This window comes from Colletes latitarsis, chromosome 1, assembly GCF_051014445.1.
Source record: "Colletes latitarsis isolate SP2378_abdomen chromosome 1, iyColLati1, whole genome shotgun sequence".
Lineage (NCBI taxonomy): Eukaryota > Metazoa > Arthropoda > Insecta > Hymenoptera > Colletidae > Colletes > Colletes latitarsis.
The window spans coordinates 48,235,266-48,260,022 of NC_135134.1; the positions used below are offsets into that span (position 1 = coordinate 48,235,266).

General features: G+C 42.8%; 3 protein-coding genes across 7 annotated transcripts in view; all 3 read left to right on the top strand.

Annotated features, from left to right (window-relative positions):
* LOC143351664 (protein groucho) overlaps positions 1-16,076 on the top strand; it is a 158,890-nt gene extending 142,814 nt beyond the window's left edge. For all 3 annotated transcript variants that reach the window (XM_076783473.1, XM_076783465.1, XM_076783482.1), the window contains 6 exons: positions 9,251-9,376; positions 9,455-9,737; positions 10,454-10,712; positions 11,677-11,952; positions 12,870-13,473; positions 13,564-16,076. In XM_076783473.1, coding sequence (XP_076639588.1) covers positions 9,251-9,376; positions 9,455-9,737; positions 10,454-10,712; positions 11,677-11,952; positions 12,870-13,473; positions 13,564-13,671 — 1,656 coding nt within the window. In that variant the 3' untranslated portion in view covers positions 13,672-16,076. The remainder of the gene's footprint in view (positions 1-9,250; positions 9,377-9,454; positions 9,738-10,453; positions 10,713-11,676; positions 11,953-12,869; positions 13,474-13,563) is intronic.
* Positions 16,077-16,539: 463 nt separating this feature from the next.
* Positions 16,540-19,769, top strand: Mbd-like (methyl-CpG-binding domain protein 2). Of its 3 annotated transcripts, none has more exons than XM_076773945.1 (5): positions 16,540-16,781; positions 16,971-17,112; positions 17,507-17,560; positions 18,056-18,268; positions 18,539-19,769. In XM_076773945.1, exons 1-5 carry the CDS (start codon positions 16,651-16,653, stop codon positions 18,635-18,637), a joined length of 639 nt encoding a protein of 212 aa, XP_076630060.1. In that variant the 5' UTR covers positions 16,540-16,650; the 3' UTR covers positions 18,638-19,769. The 3 variants fall into 3 exon arrangements, with proteins under 3 accessions (XP_076630060.1, XP_076629973.1, XP_076630152.1); XM_076773858.1 differs by having other exon boundaries at positions 16,543-16,781; positions 18,056-18,301; XM_076774037.1 differs by lacking the exon at positions 17,507-17,560 and having other exon boundaries at positions 16,547-16,781; positions 18,056-18,301.
* Positions 19,770-23,012: 3,243 nt separating this feature from the next.
* The window catches only part of LOC143344625 (RNA-binding protein MEX3B-like), a 91,988-nt gene continuing 90,243 nt past the window's right edge, over positions 23,013-24,757 (top strand). The window contains exon 1 of the mRNA XM_076770867.1: positions 23,013-23,035. Coding sequence (XP_076626982.1) covers positions 23,017-23,035 — 19 coding nt within the window. The 5' untranslated portion in view covers positions 23,013-23,016. The remainder of the gene's footprint in view (positions 23,036-24,757) is intronic.

Here is a 24,757-nt window from a genome sequence, read left to right on the forward strand (position 1 = left end):
CGGTGTGTGTGTGTGTGTGTGTGTGTGTGTGTATGCGTGTGTGCGCGACGGCAGAAGGGGGTGGATAGTGTACACGGTTGGAAGGGGGATGGGTAAAGCTGTCCGGGGGTGGTGATGGCGGTGGTGGCGAAGCACTCGGAGCGCGTTGTTGCATAAAATTGTAAAGCCCGGACCGACGGTGGCGGCGCCGAGCCGAGATAGCTGCAAACAGAGGCGAGTTAATTTAAAAATGCAAATTCTACCGCAGAGCTCCTGGCCCCGGTCGTCGGGGAGGCACGGGGGGTGCGGAGAAACACCGAGCCAGGGACGGAGAAACGAGAAAAAGAGGGTACCGCGACGCGGAGGAAACAGAGAGAAAACAACGCGCGACGCTGTGGGACGGGGTAACGCGTTCGCTATTTACGGTGTATCTATAAATCATCTCGTCCGTGAATTTTTGTACGATTCGCGACACCGTTCGTCGCGTGTAACGGGGAGAAGAGAGCGTCGCGACGCGCCGGGAACGCTGGGAAGTTTTTTGCCAACCGATAGACTCCGCGCGCCGGGGTTAATTCGGTCGGTGTACGTTTCGCGTAGACCCGAGCTTTGATTATTGATAGAAAATTCGGAATCTGTGGATTTGTGATCCCTCTATAATCCCCGCTGTTTTTGATCGAATGTATTTATATACTACTCGATTTGCGCAAATATTAACTATTAAGCAATTCGAGCATAAGATTCTGATCCCTGTATTGGTGCACTTTATCTGCTGCGAAGCTCTAATATAAAATTTAAAATCCAAGTTCGTACAGCTTCGTTTTAACTATGGTAAAGTAAATACGGTGGAGTGGCGTTATATCGCCGCAGATGGGGCTGTAGGAGATTAACGTTCTCAGATATACTAAACGTCCCTTCGTTACTTCGTCAAAACCACATTACCGCGGTGGGAGGGCGACGTTCGTGTTCCGTCCGATAATCTACAAACTGTACCTCGAATTAAAATATTATTATTATTAAACGTCTTCCTTACGCGTATCTGCATAAATTTCATTAAGCAACACAAGTTGATTAGAACGAATACAAGAAACTTGAAAATAAAACGGAAACTGTATCCAATTATTTCCTCGAGTAACCGTGTTTTCAAAAATCCACTGTTCCCTATTATTTATGTAACGAATTATCTAATTAAGTGGTAAATATCGCGGTTAGAACGAAGTAAAAATGTCCGTCGAAATGGAAACAATAAATAATTTTGTTTGCCGTCTCTCGCAATGTTTCGCGCAGAGAAATATTTAGCTTTCGTGTTTATTTAAACATCGTTTCGTGCTCGAGTTTTCAATCATTACGCGATATTGTTTATTTTTCCGCTCGATATGAATATTGATTAACGAATGTTCGTCGAGCAGAACTCGTAGCAGGGGAAAGAATATCCTTATCGTTCAATTTTACGCTGCAGGCGAGCGTAGTCTGTGCACAGCGTTGGTCCGACTACCGCTGTCTGACTAGCTATCGTCTTCGTCTACTTCGACGCGTCGCGCAATTTTGAATCCTCTTAACAGAGTACTTTTACGTTAATCAGCTTTAGCGAAAAACTTACGAAAATACCACGCAACGTTTTTACGCGTCTTAAAACAGTTCATTTCGTAAATAATCAGATTGATATAAGTACAGAGCGGTATAGCGTTCCCTCGTCTTTCGTCTTCAACCTTCGGTACGAGCTCGATTATTACAGCTACGTTTCCATTTCCTTGAAATTCTAGTTGCAGAGAATTAATAGAAAATCCTTGGAAATTAACAACGTAAAATCTTGGAAATACAAGCAAACGAGATTTCCAATTTTGCATTTTCCGCACGATTTTCTTTTCATAAACGATTCGAATTCCTCGAACCGACGCTGCGAGACTTTTTTTGTTTTATTCCGACAAAGTGGAAACCGATTGCGCGGTTCGTTTCCCCGCTATCAGCTGCGCGATTCTCACGGCCGGTAAACAAGACGAAAAAAAAAAAAATAAATAGATTCGCCTCGACCGAGGGCAGCAGTCGAAACCACCGCAGCGCGCCGGAAATAAAAGTTCGCGTTCACTAATTGCCGCGATGATGGATGCGCGCAGTGACCCAGTGACACGTGGTTGATTCTAGAAATCGGTTGCCGGTATACCCTGTGGGGCCATTAAAAATTCCATGCATCCTCGAGTGAGGTCGCCGTCCAATGTAGTCATGAGAGAACCGGCGGAATTACGCTTGCGTGTCAACTTCCCGATGAATCTTCTCGTACCACGTTGCGGTCGTGATTCCGATAAATAAATAAATAGTGACCGGAGGGTAGAAGACGGAATGCAACCACCCAGACAAATGTTTATTACGAATTATGAGGGCTGAATACGGGAGGACGTTCGAACAACTACTTTCACGAACTCCTGGATTTTAAATAAAGCATTCGAGTAAAAGGTATATTCTCGTAGAAAAGAGTCTGCAAAACTCGTTCCACGTTTGAGCCGAAATAAAATGTCAGCAACTACGATGTATTAAACGCAACACGAACGAAACGATCGTTTAATATTGCAACTGAACAATACCAGTCGTTTGGAGTATCTTCAAACCCAAATTTATGGCTTGAATCACTTCGTTCAAATTAACAATTGCGATCCAAAAAATCCTGTAAAATATGAGCCATGCGAATGGGTAATAAATGTGTCGATAAAATTGAATTTGTCGTTTATTTTGCGTTACGATATTACGGTGGGAAGTAAAATTGTCATAGGCACAACCTGTGCGAACTATTATTATAATCGATGGCGCGATGAACACATTTTCTACATTATTCTCTTTGCCCCTGCTACCGGGACAAAGCCTGTACTTTCACGAGAATGTATTTTACGCAACGGATGATAACACGGGCCGCCATAGAACCTCTCGAGGTTCGCGAGAAACTCTCAATGGCGCCGCTACGAGTGTCGAGTGCAAAGGGTTGAACACTCGACGAAAAAGTGGAAAAAAGAAAAAGGAAAGATCCGTATTCCGATTCACCGGCAAAGCCATCCGCTCTCGTCGCGCTTCAGCGGCAGGATCAACGAATCTGAATTTCACGGGGACGAACGATTTCCTTCCTGGCCGTCGTCGAATCCCGGTTGAGAACCTCTGGGTGCAATCTTGTACCAACTGGGGTTTGCGGGGTCTTGGGAGACGCGACTCCGGTTCGTAACCTCCTCTCTCGGGGTCCTGGCTACGACGAGAGTGGAGTGAGGAATAGGGAAACAGGCGGCGTGGGTTGGTTGAGGTGGAATACCGTGGGGTGAGTGGTAAGGAGACTACTTGCTGAGTGGAGGGAGGGTTGGAAAGGAAGGAGGAAGAAAGAGTAGGCGTGGGAGGATGGGGTAGTCGGTGGCTCGGGATATATCCGTAAGGTCGGGGCTGGTTCGGTGGTGTGGGTAACGGTAGTTGGGTTGAGACGAGGCGCCGCGGTGAAGGAGTCGCTCACTCACTTACCACCCTCATGGCTCCGACCACCAACCCCAATACCACGCACACCACCGACCACCTTCCTCTTTCCCTTCCCGCGTCGCTCCGTCCTCTCGACAACCGCCGCCACCATCTCTTGCCTGCACCTCGGTGCCCGCCGTTGCTTGCCAAGTTGCTTGCCTGCCTGCCTGCCTGCCTGCCGGCAGACCAAGTCGTCCCTAACACTACAAAGTCTATATATCCACGGTGTACCCAACGGCCCACCCCGCCTTTCTGCCTCTCGCTCCTTTTCAGGCCACCCCTTTGAGAGGTACCGACCCCCATATTGATCGTGGCGCGAACCCTCTTTGCTGGAAAGGCTGCTGCCGTGCCGATCCCGACGGGGCCGCTAGGTGTAAGTAAACTTACGCGAATGAAGGTCGGACCGCGTACGTATGCAACCCCCGTAACTACGTGTACGTATCCTCGGTTCACGGATAACGGGACGAGAGGGCGAGTATACATGCCCGGAAAACGGGGAAGGTGAGAAACATACAGGGGGCCGAGGGGAACGTCTCTCTCTCGCGACAACATCGAGTGCTTTCGGTGTTTCAATGCCGAGAAGGAAAACGATGCGTTTGCGCCGGGGTAGATAAGGCTTCTGAATACACCGGCCGGGGATCGAACGCATTGTGCGGAAGAAAAAAACGTCTGGGAACATGGAGGATGTCTGGTAACCGGTTGGCTAGGGGACGTTACGTGATCTCTGTAAACGGGACAGGTATACGCGCAAACGGAAACGATCGAATCGATGGAGATGAGCCTGCGGTCCGTAAATAATTAGATCCATCCGCAGTCTTGACCTATCGCCTAGCTGGTTCACAAATGGATATCTGATGCTACGAAGTATTTTTCGTTCGCATAAAGGAACATAGATAAATATTTTCAACCCTTTTCACTCGGAGACTTTTCTTTGACCACCTACCATTAACTCAAACAAAATTTCTTACCAAATAGATAATAAATATATCTTCTTTTTTAATTTACTACGCTTTGGAAAGAAGAGAGCTTTTTTAAACCACTTAATTTCATAGTGGTGAGACTCGTAGGTCAGGGCTAATTATACCTCGTAACGTAGCGCACGAATGTACGGAACACGAGTCTCTGCATACACGTTCAAAGGATATCATTAGTCGTGTGCAGTGTGTTATTTGTTCCGGGATTTGTTTATTCTGCACTGTTTTAGCGCCTTTATTTATAGTACCTCACGCCTACCGCCAGTATGTATTTACTTTAGCCCGCCGTGGGCTTTGCCTTACATTACATCGTACTTAATTATTTTGGTACTGTCAGCGTGGTTTTGATAACGTTTCGAAGACAGATAGCGCAACATTATGTCATTGTCAGACAATTTATGATTGCGTCTTGTGATAAATGGACCGTTGACACAAGAAGTTAAGAAAAGAAGCTGGATATTATTTCTGTTCTTGCGATAGTAGACTTTTCAGTTGTTGAGATATGTTAGATTTGATTCGCACTAAAATTTTGTATCGCTATAAATACTTCGTTTCTCAAGAAGAATATATCCCATACCATTGGAAATGAACGTACGATTAGTGAAGCGATCTTTTGAACTAAAAGTTTTCAAAAATATCGTGCCTCAAGTTACAATACACTAAGATCAACGAAAGTTCTTTGGTTTCGATAATATGTTATGACGCCACGCGTTCCACGCAGAATTATCACGCATAACTGTACCGTATACCGCAATTGGAAACAAATTTTGCGAGGTTGTGAATTTTGGTTATGTACTCTCGCGATGTTATACAAATCGGTTTGTCTATGTCAAGTTATTGATACAGGCCTCAGCCAATATATGGATCGAATGTTGACACGTTGATGAGCTGGTAAATATAATTCAACAAAATAACTGATACGTCAAGCCAAACGTACGCGTGGTACAGTTTGTGTATGTCATTTAAATGTCTCGCGTTATTTTTTTGCTGTTTTCATGAGCATATACAGGGCGTTCGGCCACCCCTGAGAAAAATTTTAATGGGCGATTCTGATTGACAGGACTGTATATGCTTAGTTCGAGTATCGAATTCGTTCTGTTTGCAAAGTAAAATTGCACCTTTAACTTAAGCCTTACTACTCTTAACAGTTATACTTTATTTGCAAAACGTTAGGCCCACGTTTCTATTATTCAAAGATTCCGGTTCATCGAGAGGAGGCTTTTATCACGCTTTTGTTTTATGTTACGAATCGTCTCCTCGTCGAACATACGACAGTTTCCAAAGTTCGCGATGCACAGAGATCGGTTTCGACGTGGCGGAGAAGAACGCCCACACGGCGATCAGACGAAGGCATTTCAGATATCATCGGCGCGAGGCGCGACGAAGGCACGCGGCGAAGACAATCCGACGACATCGAAAAATTCAGCTCGTCCGGCACTCGGGTGTGCAGGCTCGTCGTCTCCGCGCGGGACGAGTCAGTTCAGCCGATAAAAAGGAGAGAACGGGGCGAATTCCCCGAGGACAGACGCAAGAAAACACGCACACACATTCGCGTCGAACGACTTCTCAAAGGAAGGAATCCCCGGAGGAGCCGTATTACGTGCCTCGTTCGACTTTTCTAGAAACGAAAGGGCTCGAAGAGAGATCCGTTTCCTTCTCGCCAGGCGGGACGAAGAACCGACCCCCTGTCTCTCGTTACCCTGTAATGGCCAGTCGCTATTTATCCAGGCGAAAGCCACCGGGAGTCAGCCTCCGGTTACGACTGTCGTCTTCCTGGAAAGGAAAGCCTGACGAGCGCAGAAGGTGTACACCTCCTTCGAGGATAAATCGACGGTAAAAGAAAACACGACGTAGAAAGAAAGAAATAGAGGGAAAGATGGAGAGGGGGAACGGAACAAGTACGAGCGGATAGTTCCGAGAACGATCCATCCATCGGAAGAACGGAAGAGGCGCGTCGCGAGAGGAATACAGAAAGTCGGAGGCATTATCATAAAAATGCGGGGAATCTCGATGATCTTGGATTTATGTCGGAACCGAAGATGCTTAGCGCGAGATAAGTTTCGTGGAATCGGCGTAGCCGGGCTAGCGCGGATAAAAGGGAACCGTATGAATCGCTGTTGCCAAAGTTTCGACGTGTCGTAGAATTTTTATGCCACCGGTCTCCACCGAGCAAGCTTCTGGAAAAGCTGCTACCGTTACGTTTGCTTCGGGAATACGTTTGTTCCGACGTCGGGATTTTTATGCGGTGTCTCTTTATTTCTTTGCGCCGGGGCTATGAAACGTGAGCCGGGAACAGAATTGAAACGTTATTACGCCGCTGTAATATCGTCGAATCCGTTTCGAGAACGTTCAAAGTCGAAGGACTCGCGAGATTGGATGTTAACGAAAAAAATTACTAAAAATTTAAACATCGTTAACGTTTTGGTAAAATTCATGGCACACGATACGAGTTATCCTTTAAAATATAAATCCAGTGACTTATGGACGAGAGTGTACGAGTAACAAGCGATCAATTATGTTTCGGTTTGTATACAATTAAACCGTACGTAGGATAAAAACGACTGCAGGCTCCCGAGGCAATTCCATCGAGACATTCCTGCGAAGAAATTCCCCATGAATATTAAATACGCGAGACCCCATCGCGTTTTCGCAACAGTTCCCTCTAACGATTAGCCGAGCCGGGCTTACAAAAGGATACTCGTCTCGACGGCTTTCTAAATCACAGGTTACCCTATTTCATTTCCTTTCGCCCGACGCAACGGTCCTTCAGACGCGACTGAACCGCTGGAAGGGATGATACCGAGGCGTCGGGGTAATGGACCGAGCCAGAGGTGCCAGTGGATGAGAGACGAAGGGTAATTGAGAAGAGGAGATTTACTTGGGGGTCGAGAGAGGCTGCGAGAGGGTAGTTTACGATGTTGCTCCGGATGGGGGCGCAGTTATCGGGGACAGGAAAAGAGCTCGCGCGTTTATGTGGATGAAGAGGAGAGAGAGACACCATTTTGCCGTATCGACGACAAAACTGTCGCTCGTAAAACTTCCCGTCGATAATATCTTCGACGCCAGGGCCTTCGTGTCTCGTAGGATATTGGCAGCGACGTTTTCGGTAGGACATTTCGTCGAGCCCTAACCAACCCTCCGCGGTTATCGTCTCTATTTGAGAAACACGAGGGGGTAGATAGTTTCTGGAAACCAAGGCCGATAACCAGAGTATGGGATAAATGTGACTGTTTAAAAATATACTGATATTCTTTTCCTTATTTAATTTAGAAAACTATCGGATATTTTTATTTGTTCCTGTATTTTACATTTCGTTTTTATCGCGATGAAAATTTATTTAGTTTCCGTCTGAGAACGTATCGATCAACGGGGGAGTTGCAAACTCATCTCTCGGAATGAAATTCCTGGCTGAAAGTGTTTCTTCTTCGTTGGGAAAGGAGGAAGCGTCGGTAACTGCGAGGCAAATAAAAATAACTTGCCTTGATTTTTACGTCTGGCACCTTTTAACCGGCTCGACGATTTTCTATGTTATTTACCTTCCCGCTTTTTTCTCGTTGGGAACGACGTCGGAATCGAAGGAGGGCCGCCCGTAATTTAATTGCACCCCGGGAACATCGACGGACAAATATTTTATTTCATCGCGAGACGGGGAAGAAGTCGGAAGCCCCGGCGTTTCCACCGCGGATCGTTTCGTTACTTTCGTTCTCGATATCGTCGCCTCGCTCGGGAACGAAGAATCGTCGACCGTAAAAAGCTTCGATGAAATCGGCAGAATCGCGTTAAGCGAGGCGAAAGTGGGCTTGCACAGGGTCTAGGATAAGATTCCGCGTGATAAACCTTAACGCTGGTTTTACGGCTCCCTTCTTCCTGGAACCTTCCGCCTGATACGCGCATCGTCGAACATCTATATAACTTGACAACGATTACCTTTATCCGACGGTGTTTACCGTCTCTGATAAGGGATCGGTTCTGTCGAGATCCAACAAATCGGCGTCCGTGGATATTTGCTCTCTCTGTTCTCGATGCAACGATAAAGCGGGCTTTGTAATTGACAGTAAATACTGCTGGTTGCAGGAAAAGTAAAAAAGTATGACTTTAGATAGTGGAACAGAAACTAGGTAGTAGATACTTTTCTCTAAATTTTTTAATTCCGTATAAAATTCCCCGTTAGAATAATTCAGCTGTTCCGAGCAGCGATAAATTTTCATGTTCGAACATCTACTACGGTCATGAGAAAATCAAGTGGTCGGTCAAGGCCATTGCCCTAACTATAAATCATGTCAGCAGAGAATCTGGACTTTTACGACTGTCTGCTTGTCTCTCGGCTTAACCCTCCGTAACCCCGTGACGACTCTGTGGTCACGTACTTAAATGTGTATACAATCTGAGGACACACACGCATCGAATAGCTTGTAAATTATGTGCTGTACGAAGAATTGTTATTTCCATCCTCTAAACAGCTCTTGCGTATCGACTCTGCTAACTAAAAACTAACTACCATTTGCGGAGACTGCGCGTACATAGTCGTAGCCGAGGAATTTTTTTATTTCAATTTTTTAAATGAAATATGGAAAATGGTACCTTTGGTAACAAATTCTTATGGTTCATCCTGCATAATTTAACCGTACAATAATATCGTTTAACGAAAGTTAAATACAATTATGTGTTCATTCGTATCTTCATCTATCCCTACTTGGGTAGGGTTAACTGTGAATATCCGCTATATTCTTTATTTTGATACGATCCAATATGACAAATTCAAGATAGTTTCACCTTATAAACACTATTTTAACCTGCTTTCGCTCGCGTTGTTCCAGAGGAATTCGATATCGCCGGCCGAGCGCGAGAAATACAGCAGGCCGCGAAGTACGCCGGACCCCCAGCACCACGAGCACATGCACCTCAAGAAAATGAAGAAGGAACAGGACAAAGACATAGGCCATGTAAGTATCTACGATGGTTCTCCATGTTCGAGCAACGGTGGCGTATCTTAATAAAGCCGTACACGCTTTCCCCGACAGCAAAGCGATGGTGAAAAGAGCGACCAGGACTTGGTGGTGGACGACGCCAGCGAGGGGCCAGCGAGTCCCGCGGCGAATGGCACCTCATCGCCGAGGGAGAACGGCCTCGACAAGCTGGGTCCGTCCTCGGTGCCTTTGAGCAGCCAGGTGAAGAAAGAAGTGCCGCCACCCTCGCCGAGAAGCGGTACCAGCAGCAACGCTAGCACGCCGTCGGCCAAGAAGATGGAGGAACGGGAGAAACCGACCACTCCGATCTCAAAACCTGTCACACCTACGTCAGCGGGTTCGTTCTGCCTTCTCTTTTTCTCGGTGAAATAGTAATCGAGTTTGGAGCACCGTTGATCCTTCGTTGCACAATGTTTCCAACGGGGAACTCGGTGAAAAAGATTCCTAAAAGACATCTTGAGAGGACCATTCTTATCGATGACAAAGCTATGCCTCTAGAGTTTTATTGTAGATCTCTGGGGGCACAATCGTGCCTCTAACGAATCACGTAAAAGAGTTACGAGTATTAATTGTTCGACAGCCAACAATCTCGCGAAGCATCCAACTTATCTTGCGCGTCTCAAAGATATTTTCGACAGCTGTATTATCATAATTACCATGCATTCTGCTAAGGTTCCGCAACGTTTGATATTTGAAACTTTCACGTATCCTAGATACGTGATGTTATTCGAGGCTTCCAGGTATAAGTTTCATCAGACACCCGGACGAGCCACTAATACGTTTACGCGTCTCGTGGTTATCGTCTATTTAATGTAACCACGTTCCCGTCGCGGATCATTGATCAATTTAGATTCGTAATCGATCAACTGACAGTATCAACCGTACGATTCAACAAACTCCACGCGAACCCATCAATTTCCTTTCCTTGTTATTGCTTCTCATCTTAAGAGAATCGTAGTTACGCGGTCCAGTCGATTACTTAACGTCGTGTTCGCATTAATCAAGAAGATGAAAAATACTCAGCACGCCTGACGATAAATGTCTGGTCGACAGGTGGTAGCAGCTCCGGCTCCGGTGGTCTGAAACCGTCGAGTTCCAGCAAACCGCTGGTCTCGGCTTCGGCGGTCGGCCCTTATCCGCCACACTATCCGCCGCCACATCATCCACCCGCAGGACCTCATGCGGACATGTTGGGTTATCCTCCGGCAGCCCTGAATGGATATCCCACAAGACCACCTCTTCAGCAACTGTACGACCCTCACGGAACCATGAGGGCACCACTCGGACCTTTCGGCGTGCCCGGTGGCAAACCGTAAGTGCTTTACTTCTGGCTTGATGGGTTCCTTTCACGGCAACGATGGTTCTCGTCTTTCCTTTGTCACTTTGCGCGCTGATTTTAAATTATGGGACGCGGGTAAAACATGTTCCACGAGTGGACGAGGAACTCGAAACGGACGTTCAAATAAGAACTCGTGGGGATAGGAAAACACACAAAGTGTATGATACTGAGCGTGTATGGCGATACAGATACAATCGCTATAGTACATTTTCAACCATTGCAAGGACGATAGAGTGCTTAATTTTAACGTTTTGATAACTTGCTTTTTCAAAGGCTCTGTCAAAATACTCGAATAACCAACGAAAGCAATCAACGCGTAAATATTTTTCGCCGATGGTTTTGGGAAATGTATGCCTCCTCGAAGAAAGAAGTTATTGATAAAGTTAAATTCAGCTAGCTCAGAACCTTTGAAGCAAGCGTTAGCCAAAGTTTTGACCACTTACCCCCGGAACCACTGCAGCGACAGCAACCCTCGTTTTTAAACTAATTAAACTTTCCAACAAGTTGTCCTTCGCATGGTGTCCTCTTTGATACCATACAACTTATTAATTATTTTGCCGGCGGCTGTGCCGCTCGAAATGCACCGGTTTTCGTTTGATCGTCAAAGTTAAGCTGCTATAGCCACGGTCAGTGCTCCGATAAGTGATCATCTGTAAAGTGAAAATTAAATCATGATTACGGGATAACTTGAGGATATTAGCAAAAACCTCGAATTTTCTTATCATCATCTAGACTAGAATACACTCTTAAGTTGACCCTAAACCTTTCAAAACTTTAAACGTTCTAGGGTTAAGAATAAAGAAAGCTAGGATCCTAGAATCTCTGCAATATTTTATTTTCTAATGAATGTTATCGTCCGTTCTTCGCGCGAGAGAGAAACTCGAGGAAGATTGCTACGGTCCTAACAAAAACCATGAGATTTTTTTTTGATTCGCAGAGCGTACAGTTTCCACGTATCGAGCGAAGGCCAGATGCAGCCAGTGCCCTTTCCACCTGATGCTCTAATTGGACAAGGAATACCGCGTCATGCGCGTCAGATAAATACCCTCACGCACGGCGAGGTGGTGTGCGCCGTAACGATCTCAAATCCGACTAAATACGTTTACACCGGCGGCAAAGGATGTGTCAAGGTCTGGGACATCAATCAGGGCGGCAGCGGTAGCGCGAAACACGTTTCGCAACTTGATTGCTTGCAACGAGACAACTACATCAGGTTGGTTACACGTTACGGCACATGACACATTAACTTTCCACTTCGTGTAGCAAACGCGATTCGGTCCTGAATAAATTCTGATTAGCGCCCACTGTGCCGCTGTTGCGGTCGCATTTAACGATACGCGCCGCGTCCTGCGAAATAATTACGATACCGCGGGAAATGCCTTGGTTACTAATAAGGAAACTAATTAGTCTCGCGAAAATAATGTTGGCTGATACTCGCGTTGAGAAAAAATCTTGTTCCTCTCGGTCCGATTTAGTATTTTCTATTCTAGAATTCCAATTACATTCGATGACATTTAAAAAGGACTATGTTTAGAATAAGTAGAACTTGGAAGTATACTTTATATCTTATCAAACGAACCGAGGTTGCACGGAATCCTGAAGTCGATAATGTCACGCGTTCACAGTAAAGTGCTCGAAACGACTGAAACTGTCAACAAGACTTATCGTTTTCATTTGCGTTTTAAACATACTTTGAAGTAAACAACTCCGTTTACGATCGACGTAATGAGAATTTAAACAGCAACGAGGAAAGGCAAACATTTTTCGATACAAAATGATTCATAGCATTGGAAATTTTTCGATACAAAGTAATTTACAATATTGGACATTTCTCGATGTAAAATAATTAAAAATATTGAACATTTTTCCGTACAAAATAATTAAAAGCATTGCATCAAACCGTTACACTACGCAGAACAATAGAGTGCACGGTCATCGAATGCACGTGAAAATTCATGCAAAAACTGCGGCGATGTAGATTTACCGAGCAACACGTTTTAATGTGTGCATTGATTTGCGTTGGTAATTACAATACAATCGACTTAAAGATAATCATACTAACGATAAGTGGCTGGAGCATTGTCATCGTATACCTGACAAACTGAAATACTTCTTTCTTTTATTAAACAGATCAGTGAAACTGTTACCAGACGGCAGAACCCTAATAGTGGGAGGTGAGGCGAGCAATCTGAGCATCTGGGATCTAGCGAGTCCGACGCCAAGAATCAAGGCGGAACTGACCTCGAACGCGCCAGCGTGTTACGCTCTGGCCATCTCGCCGGACTCGAAGGTCTGCTTCAGCTGCTGCAGCGACGGAAACATTGCCGTCTGGGATCTGCAGAATCAGTCGTTGGTCAGACAGTTCCAGGGTCACACGGACGGCGCGTCGTGCATCGACATTTCCGCCGACGGGTCGAAACTCTGGACAGGCGGCCTGGACAACACGGTGCGCTCGTGGGACCTTCGAGAAGGCAGACAACTTCAGCAACACGACTTCACGTCTCAAATATTCTCCCTCGGCTATTGCCCGACCGGGGAATGGCTGGCTGTTGGCATGGAGAACTCGAACGTCGAGGTTCTACACGCCACCAAACCGGACAAATATCAACTCCATTTACACGAATCTTGTGTGCTCTCGTTGCGTTTCGCTACCTGTGGCAAGTGGTTCGTCTCCACTGGCAAAGACAATTTGCTGAACGCGTGGCGCACACCATACGGTGCCTCAATATTCCAGGTAAATACGAGCGGTCTTAGTTAACATTCTATCCACGAATATGAAAGAATTGGCAAAACGTTTAATCGAATGATTTTTATCATGTTACAGTCGAAGGAGTCCTCGTCGGTGCTGAGCTGCGATATCTCCACGGACGATAAGTACATAGTGACGGGATCGGGTGACAAGAAAGCTACCGTCTACGAAGTGATATACTGAACAGTCGACTCGACGACCCTCTCGAATACTGGTTACTGTCCAACGGACTAGGCTTTTATAGTACTCGTGCACAGAAGAAGCGAATAACAGGCTTCGGTTTATGGGCAAGTAGAGGGAAGTCCGTTCTGAGAACGCGTACTGAAGCTGGGATTAATCGAAGGAGCACGGATGTCACGCTCCACCCTGTACCAAGAGGAGACTGTCGTTTATTTGTGAATCGAGTGATACGTCGGCGTGTGTTATATTTGTTAAATTTGGATCACTTGTAGCTACTGGCGTGAATGGACAATACAGGCAAGGCTGCGAAGAACACTGGAGTTACGGTATATAGATATATATATATATCAGAACGTTTTAGCTATTTAAGATTGTATAGAACGCATAATTATAAATAGGCTGAAAACGATTTCGAATGAGACTATGCGTGTGATGTTCTCCCCGATGATTACGTGGTGCCGCGGGATCGTTCGACTTCGAGCAAGAGGAAGTCGCTTGTGTAATATGTTACTAATGTAATATAGAATTTTACGATTAAGTATCATACGCGTGACTGTGAAAGTTAGCACGGTGAATTAGTTCGCTTCGACATTTTCACCGGGCGCGCGATGTCCTCGTGCTTCGCTATCGACGACGAACGAACGGATGCCTGAGGAAGACGTGTACGGAGCACAGAGATCTAGCGTGTAGGACCCGTCAACGTTGGAATGTGTGTCGTGTGTTGCAGAATTCTACATAATATATCGAGCACACGCGTAGAGAGGAAGGAAGAGCGTCTATGGTGTATAGCGGATATAGGGCTATGAACTGATGTAATTTTCGATCGTGCTGAGGGATGCGTAAAACGAAGCCGAGATGTTGCGCGAACCTTGATATTTCCATTCACGAAGAGTAATTAATGATTTGTACTCGTACGTAAGCCTCAGTTAGAAACCTTGTTCTTTCGTTGCTATTCTCTGTGTCGCTACTACTAACTGACTATGTTCGGTAACTATGGAAATTTTGTGAAAGGCACGGAAGGATAAGGTAGAACAAAAAAAGTGCGTTCGATCTCTTGACATTTTCTATAGCAAATATCTGTGTATATGTACGGACGAAAGAGACGCCGATGCTTTTTCTGTCGTACCGTAATCGGTATCGCCGAAAGAAATCCCGCGTCTCTCGCGCGGCGCAAGCTTTTCCGGTACATCGTGGCTCGTTCGCGACGAATCTCGAAACCTGACTTTCGTACGGAAACTCGAAGGGTATTTATCGAATATATTTTCACGTCCGCCAATCTTTTTACGGCGAAATCACCCTAACGGTTTGACATTTCTCGTCGGCGAACCGTGGCACGATATACTTTATGAGTTGTGCCGCCGCGAGGGGGGCAAAAATTTCGCTCCTATCCGCATGTAACGAAACCCAATCGTACTCGATGGAGATACACATGAACTTAGGCAGACGCCTACGGATGCTCGCGATTACTGCCGTTCCAGGCATCGGACTCTTACACACGAGTAAAAAGAAAACACACGGGCTACACTCATAGACACGTTCTTTGCAAGATATTCAGCGAAATATTTTTCTGACTGTCCACGATGGCCCTAGATTCAACCGAACGACCCGGTCGACGAAATACCGTCGTAATCGTAATTGAATTTATATCAACAGGATCAAATTGACGCATTTAAGTACATTGACGATTTTCTTCGTGCCTGCGAGACGGCGTATGAAATTTGTAGGGTACTAGGTAGCGCGTTATCATTCGGATCTGAATACGGTGAAAGCAGGGGATGCATAAAGGAGATTTATATTTTGTTACAGGATGACACACGTTTACATTCGCTGTGATCGTCGTAGAATCGACGCTGTATACTGCCGCGCAAACATTAACGTTGACGAGATGTAATACGAATTATGACACGAGAGGAAGTAGGAAAGAAAAACGAGAAACGAGAAAATGCAGATAGATTTTCGACGAACACAGCTCCGACGATAGACCAATAGAAACAACGATACCTCAAGAAGACTCAATAGTTAATTATCTCTTACGAATTAACTTGTACAGAATCGATATTCTTTTACAGTGAATAATACGCATACCCACGCAGATGCATAGACACACGTAAAATACACATAACACACACACGTACAGACGCACTAGGAAAAACAACAGCGAAGAGAAAAAATAAGACAGCGAAATCGCGACTCGACACCCCGCAATAATTCATTAATTGTATCCCGCAGTCACTGAATTGTATCTCCGCAATTTGCACTCCGTGTGTACGAAAGTAAAACGAATGCGTTTCTAGCAGAGAAAAAAGACAAACAAGTGTTAATCCTTTCCAAGCACAGTTCATGTTGTTCCTATAGCTACGCGAAAATTGTTTCTTTCGACAATTAAATCATCTATATCTATATACATGGTAGGTTTTATTAACTATCATAGAACCCTTTTCCTCCTCCTGTTCGTAAAAATGAATTTCATACCCAATTAGTAATTTTAATTCACTCGCTTTCAATATTTGATTGCTCCTATATCAATATTACCTCATTAGGCTTTTTATATTTTTAAAGAAATAGTTTTCCATTCACATATATGAAGAACTTAATGGAAAATGACGATGTTATACCGATATTTTCGGCTACTTCTTTGCAATCATTATACACAGAAATGAAAAGATGGAAACGTTCTTATGACATTATACGTTTCACTAGTAGTTTACCGATATTCGTTATGACATTCTTACTTTATTATTGATACGTACCTAAAATTTATATCGGTTTAAATAAACATTGCTGTTGGAAGTTCGACAACGTCATTGGATAGTGTCGCCACCATACAGATAAATACTCGAAACTCGAAACCACAACTGTACACTGTACTAGCTTATAAAGGAACTGCGGAGCGTATGACGCGTCAATATGGCCGTCGGTAGTTGACTAGGGTGTCTGCTGATTGTTTAAGTCGTTTTTAAACGCGTTAAACACTTTAACAAAATGAATATGTCAGTGGAGAAAAAGAAGTACCCGTCGGCGTTACCAACAAATTGGCCGACGAGGGACGAAACCACTAGAAAAAGTCAAAATCAACTGTCAACCACAGGAAAGGTTGACGTTTTCTATTATAGGTGAGTTTTGCATTCTGCAATTTTTTTATTAAAATATTGACGATGGAAACTGATTGCACATTGTGTGTAGAAATTGATAGTAGCGTGCACTGGGTATTAAACCAATCGTAATCGGTGCAGGAATATTTAATGTCATTGATTCTAACCTCAATTATGTATACATAAGGATATCGTACATTTTTTATCCAGTCGTGGAGTAAGAAACGACGCATCGTTAGTACCACCGATAAGACAAACAGCATCTATTTTCAAACAACCAGTGACCATTTATAAAACGCAAGAGGGAAAAGTAAAAGACATCAAGCTTGGAAATCAAGAAAAACCAAAACAGGTTTGTATTTGTTGCTTAGTACTTGCCTATATATGTTTTAAATACTTATGTATGTATACACATTGAATTATTAAAATGTTGATATAAGTTTTGTTGATGTTTCCCAGTGTTAATATTTTTTAGTTCAAGAAGAAATATTTCTAAACAATACCTTATGAAATTCTGTACCTTGTTTGTTATGTTATTTATTAAAAATTTATAATGTATATAACATTGTATCATTATCTGGTAATAATTGTATCATAGCCCTTTCACATGTAAAAATAATACCTTATATATTTATGTTATCATTCTAAATATAAAATCATTAGAACTTATGATTTAGTTTATTGTGTCATTTAACGTTGTTCCTTGTATAAATTCTCATGGTACAATCATCGAATCATTCGTTTAGGAAGGAGCCGATAAAACTGATGGCAAATATGGCTCCCAAGATAAGCCTAAGCAGGTAACATTGTTCGATGTGCTTATGGAATCGTTACTGATTATGTGTTTGTTTCTTTCTGTTAATAAATTCGTAATATTCTATATAGAATGTTGATGTCCAGTAATTACCATCTTCAGCCATTGTAGAAACAATCGCGTAGTGCATGTATCTTTACGAAATTTCGAATTACATAAAAATTTCACAGCATTCAAAATTTTATGAAATATATTTTTTTCATGCAACGCGTATAAACTTTCGTGGTATTTTACGTTTTTCTCTGTCATCTATCATCGACTCTTTGTTATTCTAAATATAACATTCATTGCAATTATTAAGAAATTGGCAACATTTAACTGTATATTATAATTCTGCTTGCAATATGAAGCGAATATATCTTGCTTTTGTAATTAGATTGTTCTTGTGCGTGTTAAGCATTATTATTCTACATACAATATTATTGTCTTATACACAGAATCTATGGTTACCACGTACAATTAATATATCTAAACCTTACAGTTATTTTGGGAAAAACGTTTGGAGGGTTTAAGGGCTTGCGATCCAGATGGTTTTGAATTTGATGCAATGGATTTACCAAAAAGTTTAAAACCAGTGGGACCGTATATTACAGAAGAAACTTTATTACAAAGTGTTGCTACGGCTCTACATGTTTCATCTCAACCAGTCACGGGACAAACTGGTTCAAAAACAGCTTTAGAGAAGAATCCCGGGGTATTTCTTAATCCTGATCAACCCCTCGTACAGGTAGAATAGATATTTGGATACTATATAGGGTGCTATTTTTAATTCAAGTTAACTCTTAGAATACATTTTGTGTGTTAAATACACTTAAACGTATATTGCACACCCTATGTAACGTAAATAATTATGTACTGGAGGTTTGAAAGGGTATACCAACAGAAACACAGTAACAAACGTAATTGTATCACGGCGATAGTAATTATCGTTGCAAATAACAAACAAAGTTAATTTTTGTTTCAGGCCGTTTCGATAGCGGACGAAGATATCAAGAGACAAGAAGACCGAGTCGCTCTGGCGAGAAAAAAGTTACAAGACGCGCTGCGGGGGGTTCCTACGTAAATTGTACAATTCTTTTAGCTGTATTTTCATTCGCTCATCCCTAACCTTAAGTTCCTTATAAATTATGTCATATCAGTTTTGATAATAAATGTTTCGTAAAGAAATAAAAATTACCGCCATACACTACGGTTTTGCGACTTACGGTGTAAGTTTGTGAACTTGTAAATTGTTTCGAATTATTCGTATTTCACGGATTAATCTATTTCTCATTATTGCAATACAACGCGTGGTGCAGAAAATTGCAACAGCTAACAACCGGTAGATTCACGAGGTTATTCGTGTGTTCCGGGAAACGGTTTCAACATCGTGATAAAATCGAGTTCGATGAGAAAAGAGAAGGGTTTCGAGGAGGTCAGCTGCGTGGCCGTAAAATCCAATTTCGTTTTTCGTTACGAGCTACTGATAATTTTGACGGTAGAACATAGTGGCTACTCACCATCTGCCCGGATTTTCGGTGTATGTATTCACAAAGTTGAGAAGGGTCCTGGGTCCTGTCGGTCGCTAGAAATTGGGAATTCTTCGGATCGTGGTTAAACATGGATAACTGGAAGGGAGTCGCATCTGGCTTCGCACGAACCGGAAACGAGGCCGCACGGAAATGATCCCTGAAGCGAAATGTTCCGCGCGAGAAAAAGTAGGAACGCGCGTGCAATCGGACCATATGCGGTCGCGTTATATTAATTACGTCCGCCAATCTGATAATTTTAAATCGTTTCGCAGTCATGCGAAAGATACGTTTTCAATTGGACAGGATGTTCCTAAATTGTTTGGTCAAACTTTATCAACATATTCTATAAAACAGATCTATGGGAAAATTTTGTCGTTCCCCTCGTCCAACTAACGAAGATCGGTTAGTGTAAAGCCATCTAGATCAGGTATGGGGAACTTTTTGGAAATGGAACGGTCACAAGTCACTACGCAATTACGAAGTAAGGTTGTGTACTTGATGTAGGGTTAAAAATATATTTACAAAAGCAATTTTCATAAAAATCGATGAAAACTTTCAACTTTAGGCGACGCTATAATCATTCTGTGTCTCGATCGTTGATGGGGTACGATGCAGGATCAATATAGAGGTGTGTATGGCATGAAATACTTTTTGTCTGGGTTAGGAAAATTTACATTTGAAGAGAAACACCGAACGTTGTAAATCAAAAATTAAATTAGTTCTTGCAATGTTAGTTCGGTATAAATAATAAACAGTTCTAATTTATCGTGTATTTCCCTACTAACCAAAGAAAGGTAAAAAACTTTGTTCAATTTACATGTATCTGTATATATACAGGGTGTTCGGCCAACACTGGGAAAAATTTTAATGGGGGATTCTAGAGGTCAAAATAAGACGAAAATCAAGAATACCAATTTGTTGATGGTGGGTTCGTTATACAGTCATTAATGTTTAAAGTTTCGACCGTACTGAATTTTTTTCTTGAAAATGGTTAGGATTTCGGAAGTATGTGTAATGACCAAAAATGATTGTAATTGGCCCCTGCAACCGAAAATAATTTTTCCAGTACGATTTGAAATTTTTGAATTTAATTGTTAATAACTTTTTAACGAAGCCTCCATCAACAAATTGGTATTCTTGATTTTCGTCTTATTTAAGCCTCTAGAATCCCCCAATAAAATTTTTCCCAGGTGTGGCCGAACACCCTGTATATATCTTCTGATCTCGTTTCCCCGATGAATTACGAAAGATTAGTATTCATCTGCAGCGGAAACGATTTCTTGTAAGTCGTACCGCTTAATCTCTTTGAAAGAAAAGACGACCGTGGTTTTAAATCGGTTCCAGTTGGTCGGTTAAAGACAGAAACATATTATTGACACGTCACGTCATAGAATACACATTAGCATTCGGTTTCTTCGTGCGGTATCACATTACTTCTCATTTTCAACTCTCTGCCATCTGAACTCTATAATTTCGAATTTTCATACTGTTTCAATGGTTGGTCTAGAAAAGCTCAAAGAGAGTGGGGTTAACAAAGACTCGAGATTTCAAGAATCACATTTCTAGATAGAAATAGAAATAAAATTTCGATGATTGTTCAACATTTGTCAAGCAGTGGGGCTTCAAAAATATTTTAAACTCGCGTTGATGTTTCCAAGAGCGACGATATGCTCGCGTAAGATCACACGAAGCGACAGTAACGTGTTTCCGCTTGAAATGGCGCGGGGTCGACGAAACTGCAACCTTGCGCGAGAATCACACAGGACTAGATACTAACCGGTGTTACCCAGTGCAACGATAACCGCGGTTGTTAGCGAGGACGACCTCCAGTTCGTGACGAGTACATTCCCGAAACATCTTTCTCAACGTACGACAGTAGCTTCGCGTCGCGCGGTTTTGTACGATGAGAACACGGTTGTCTGGGAATGGGTGCGTGCCCCGGGCCCGGCACAAAAGAATGCTCGGGCAGGTATACGGACGTCGGTTTTCAGGTAAGCACAAGCCAGGTAAGCCAGGTGGTAACCTCTTTTTTCACTCCGTCTGCCCTCCCCCCTGCCATTCTCCGAATCCCGACCTCCGTCCTTTTCTCATCGTCGCTGAACAGCTGTTTCCCTGTTCGCGAAGGGTCGTTCTCCCTTATTGTCAACTGGCCCTGGAAACAGAGCAAGAGAAAAAGAGAGAGAGAGAGAGAGAGGGACAGTCGTCCTAGCCCTCTCGGCACAGGCAAATGTCCCACTTGAAATCGTTATAATTCGTCGAACACGTTTGTAGATCCTGTCTAATCGGCCTTACGTGTCTCCTCTTTGAACGGGTAACGTTGAACGTGCGCGTGACACCGGCAGAGGAAGTCTGATTGAGGATGTGACCCGAATATTCAGTACACATTGTCAAGGATACGTTCGTTTAATACGACTTTTTAACGTGGCCATCGAAGTCACGCGGCATTGGCCATCGAGTTGCTTTGGCAAACTTTCATGGTACGATCTTTTTTTCTCGGGGACAACGTATTATAAAGCTTCTTTTCATTTATTTAACGTTCGACTTAAAAAGCATCAGCGAACACCGAGAGTTAATTTTTTAACGTTCGATATGAATGCAAAATTGAACAAACTGTAATCGGAAGGATCGCGAACTTATTGTGAATATTCCGTTCCACGTAAGCGGACATTTTGTACGAATCTCTTCTATTTCTTATCGGGGAATATTATCTGTTTGCCGCAGGAATTCTTGTGGATGTTTCGTTACACTGTCTCGGTTACTTCGTAGCTTATAAGTAAATATTTATATTCCTATATACTTCCATGTTTTATCCTCACGGTTATTACGAAGATACTGTTTGACCACGTTCCAGCAGATTATACTATTACGTATAAGGAATAATAGCACAGTAACTTCCACTAGAATGTGTAATAGTATAGAATGTCACAGTACATTGTATACTGTGATATTATAAAATGGTAACTGGAACTACCCGTACCATAAATATTTATTTTTATGAAAACTGGTTTCGATTAAAACTACGGTATTCCAAACAGAACCATCTAACGCGATATTCAAGTTTTTTTTTTACTAGTAATATTCATTTTTCCATGTAAATAGTAAGTGAACGTATCCTTTATTCTTGAAATATACCGGTTTAGTAGTTTATAATATTTGAGACAATATTTAAGACGTTTCGATTTAATTATTATTAAGAAGAAATTATTAGAATTTGGGATGGGTTACGTAAATGCAGTAATGAAGTTTTGGAAACGAGTAATTTTTACAGATGAGAGCAAAAACACGTTCACACTGGGGTTTCTTATAGCACACTGAGGTCCATAAGGCCTGATGTGTTATGACATAAGTATAGTGCGGTATAACAATGATCTTATGGTAAAAGTACAAAATACAGACCCTACTACCAACAGTATAATACTTGTTTAAAGCTGTACGTGTACATTCAGTGTTTAAATATTACACTTCATCGATAGAACAATAAACCATCAGATGTACATTGACATTTTAAAGCCCTATCTTATCTCTAGTGCAACAAAAATGGGCATCAGAGACAATTTTGTGTTTATATAAGATAACAATCTTAAACACACCAGGACCTGGGCAGGTCTGAAGCGTAAAATTCGAAAATATTATATTCTACGCGAAAAAAATATTTTAAAAGTTTTCGTAGAGGTATTTAACAAACTCTATTCTTTATTTTAGACGTTACGTTTCATTTCAGGTTACACTATGCTAGAAACTATACACTGTAATCTCCATAAAATAATATTATGTTTATCAATAATTGGATTTTTATTTTCATAATCTTAAACCACCTCTAATTAAAAACTCGAGTATAAAGTTCTCTAATATATTTTTTTTTATTTTTCAGACACAGTGAAAATGGTATTTCTCCAGAAATTCGAGATCAACCCTGCATCGAACGAACAACATGCACCAGCTCTTCTCATGTAAGTTCTATTCCATTCGCATAGCTTTAAATTTTATTTTGGCGTTCATACTGGCATTATTGTCAAGTGTCATCTACCCTCTATCTCGTTTCGTTCGCGAAATAACCTCCCTTCAGAAAATTCGAAAGACGTTACCGTCACTAAGAGGAATCCAATTTTTCTGTCAAGGGATATCTTTGGCCAGCTATTTAATCCCGTGATAAGTGCAATTTATTTCCTCGCCAGCTGCGCGGTTAAATTCGGTCATTTCTAGCGACGATCCGCGAAAGGAACCTGACTGCAATTAAATATCCCAATGCATTATAGATGCTAGTGCATTTATAGAAACAAATCGCGAGTCAATCGACGTTAGTCGATACAGGATTACTGAATCGCACGAGTGCGACGATCACCGCGAAATCCGCAAGAATTCCCAACGACAAATCGATGGAACGTCCGCGAAGAATCGAACGCATTAAACTGTATTCATTACACGTAGTCGCAGTTGGTCCCTGATAAAACTTAATCCTCGCTTAAATGCCGTTGCGGTTGATAGAATATACGCGTTCGCGGTTAAACGGCGTAGAAGCTGTAATCCGAGGCGGAAAGATCTCCGGTGGCGTTTTATTCCCCTCGGTCGTCTCTCTGGAATTCATGCGAAGTCTACGTGGCTCCAGGTGACGTTCCTCGCGAACCGATCGAATTCGCGACTCCCCGTGGAATTAGATTCTGTCGTTTTCACGACGCAATTGGCGTAAACACACCGATTAGAAAACTGCAACTCGTGCACGGTACCTGAAAGGTTTGCCTTTAGAATCGGTACGACGAACGAGGAACACGAACAATGCCTCTATAAATGCCAGTCGTTAATTTCCTGCAGGTAAAGGCTGTGTGTAAATTTTTGGAAATATATCCATAAAAGAGAAAAGAAAATATAAGTATCGGCTACGCCACGGTGAATGGGCGGGACTCGGCAAATGTTGCTTTACAACTTAACCCCCTATTCTCACTTACAGGGAGGGTACGATCCTTTTAATGAGTACCTTAAATCGCAGGCTTCGACGTGCTATTTAAGGAACACCTTTTGCGCGCTCTTGGCCACCCGGTTTCGAGATAAATGAGGTTAAAGGTCAAACTTTTGAGATTCCTATATCGATCGAAAACTTATATTGGCTCATAATTAGCTAACAACAAGAGGAAGGCAACAATTTTTTGTATCTTTCTTTCGAGTAATTGCATCGTTGACTATAAATATTAATTTCACGGCGAAACGATAGAGCTCTTTTAGTTGTTACGTCGAGATCTTTAGGCCAACATAGGGGTCTCAGAGCCCGAGACTTAGATCTTTAACCCCATTCATCTCAGAAAAGTGTGGCTGTGTACGGTCGAAAGGGGAGTGTTCCTTAAACAACTCCTCGAGGTGTACAATATAAGAAGGCATGACTCGTTAAAGAAGCGCATGTCCACTTCCGGGCCTCTTCTCGTTAGAAAAGGGCTCCAGCCTGGCCTAATTTCTGATACCACCGTGTAGAGTATAACGGAAACAAAATGGAACTTGTGAATTCTTTAAAGCCGATCGTCAAAGGCAGACAGTCGCATCTACCGGTCCCGGGTCCTTTAACGTTTAAATAGCCTCCTTTTCTTATACAGGGTGATTTTAGAAACTGGGACAAGTTGTCTTTCTAAGCAAGTACAAAAAATTCATACAGGAAAAAAGTTGAATCCTTCATAGGTGGCCACCTT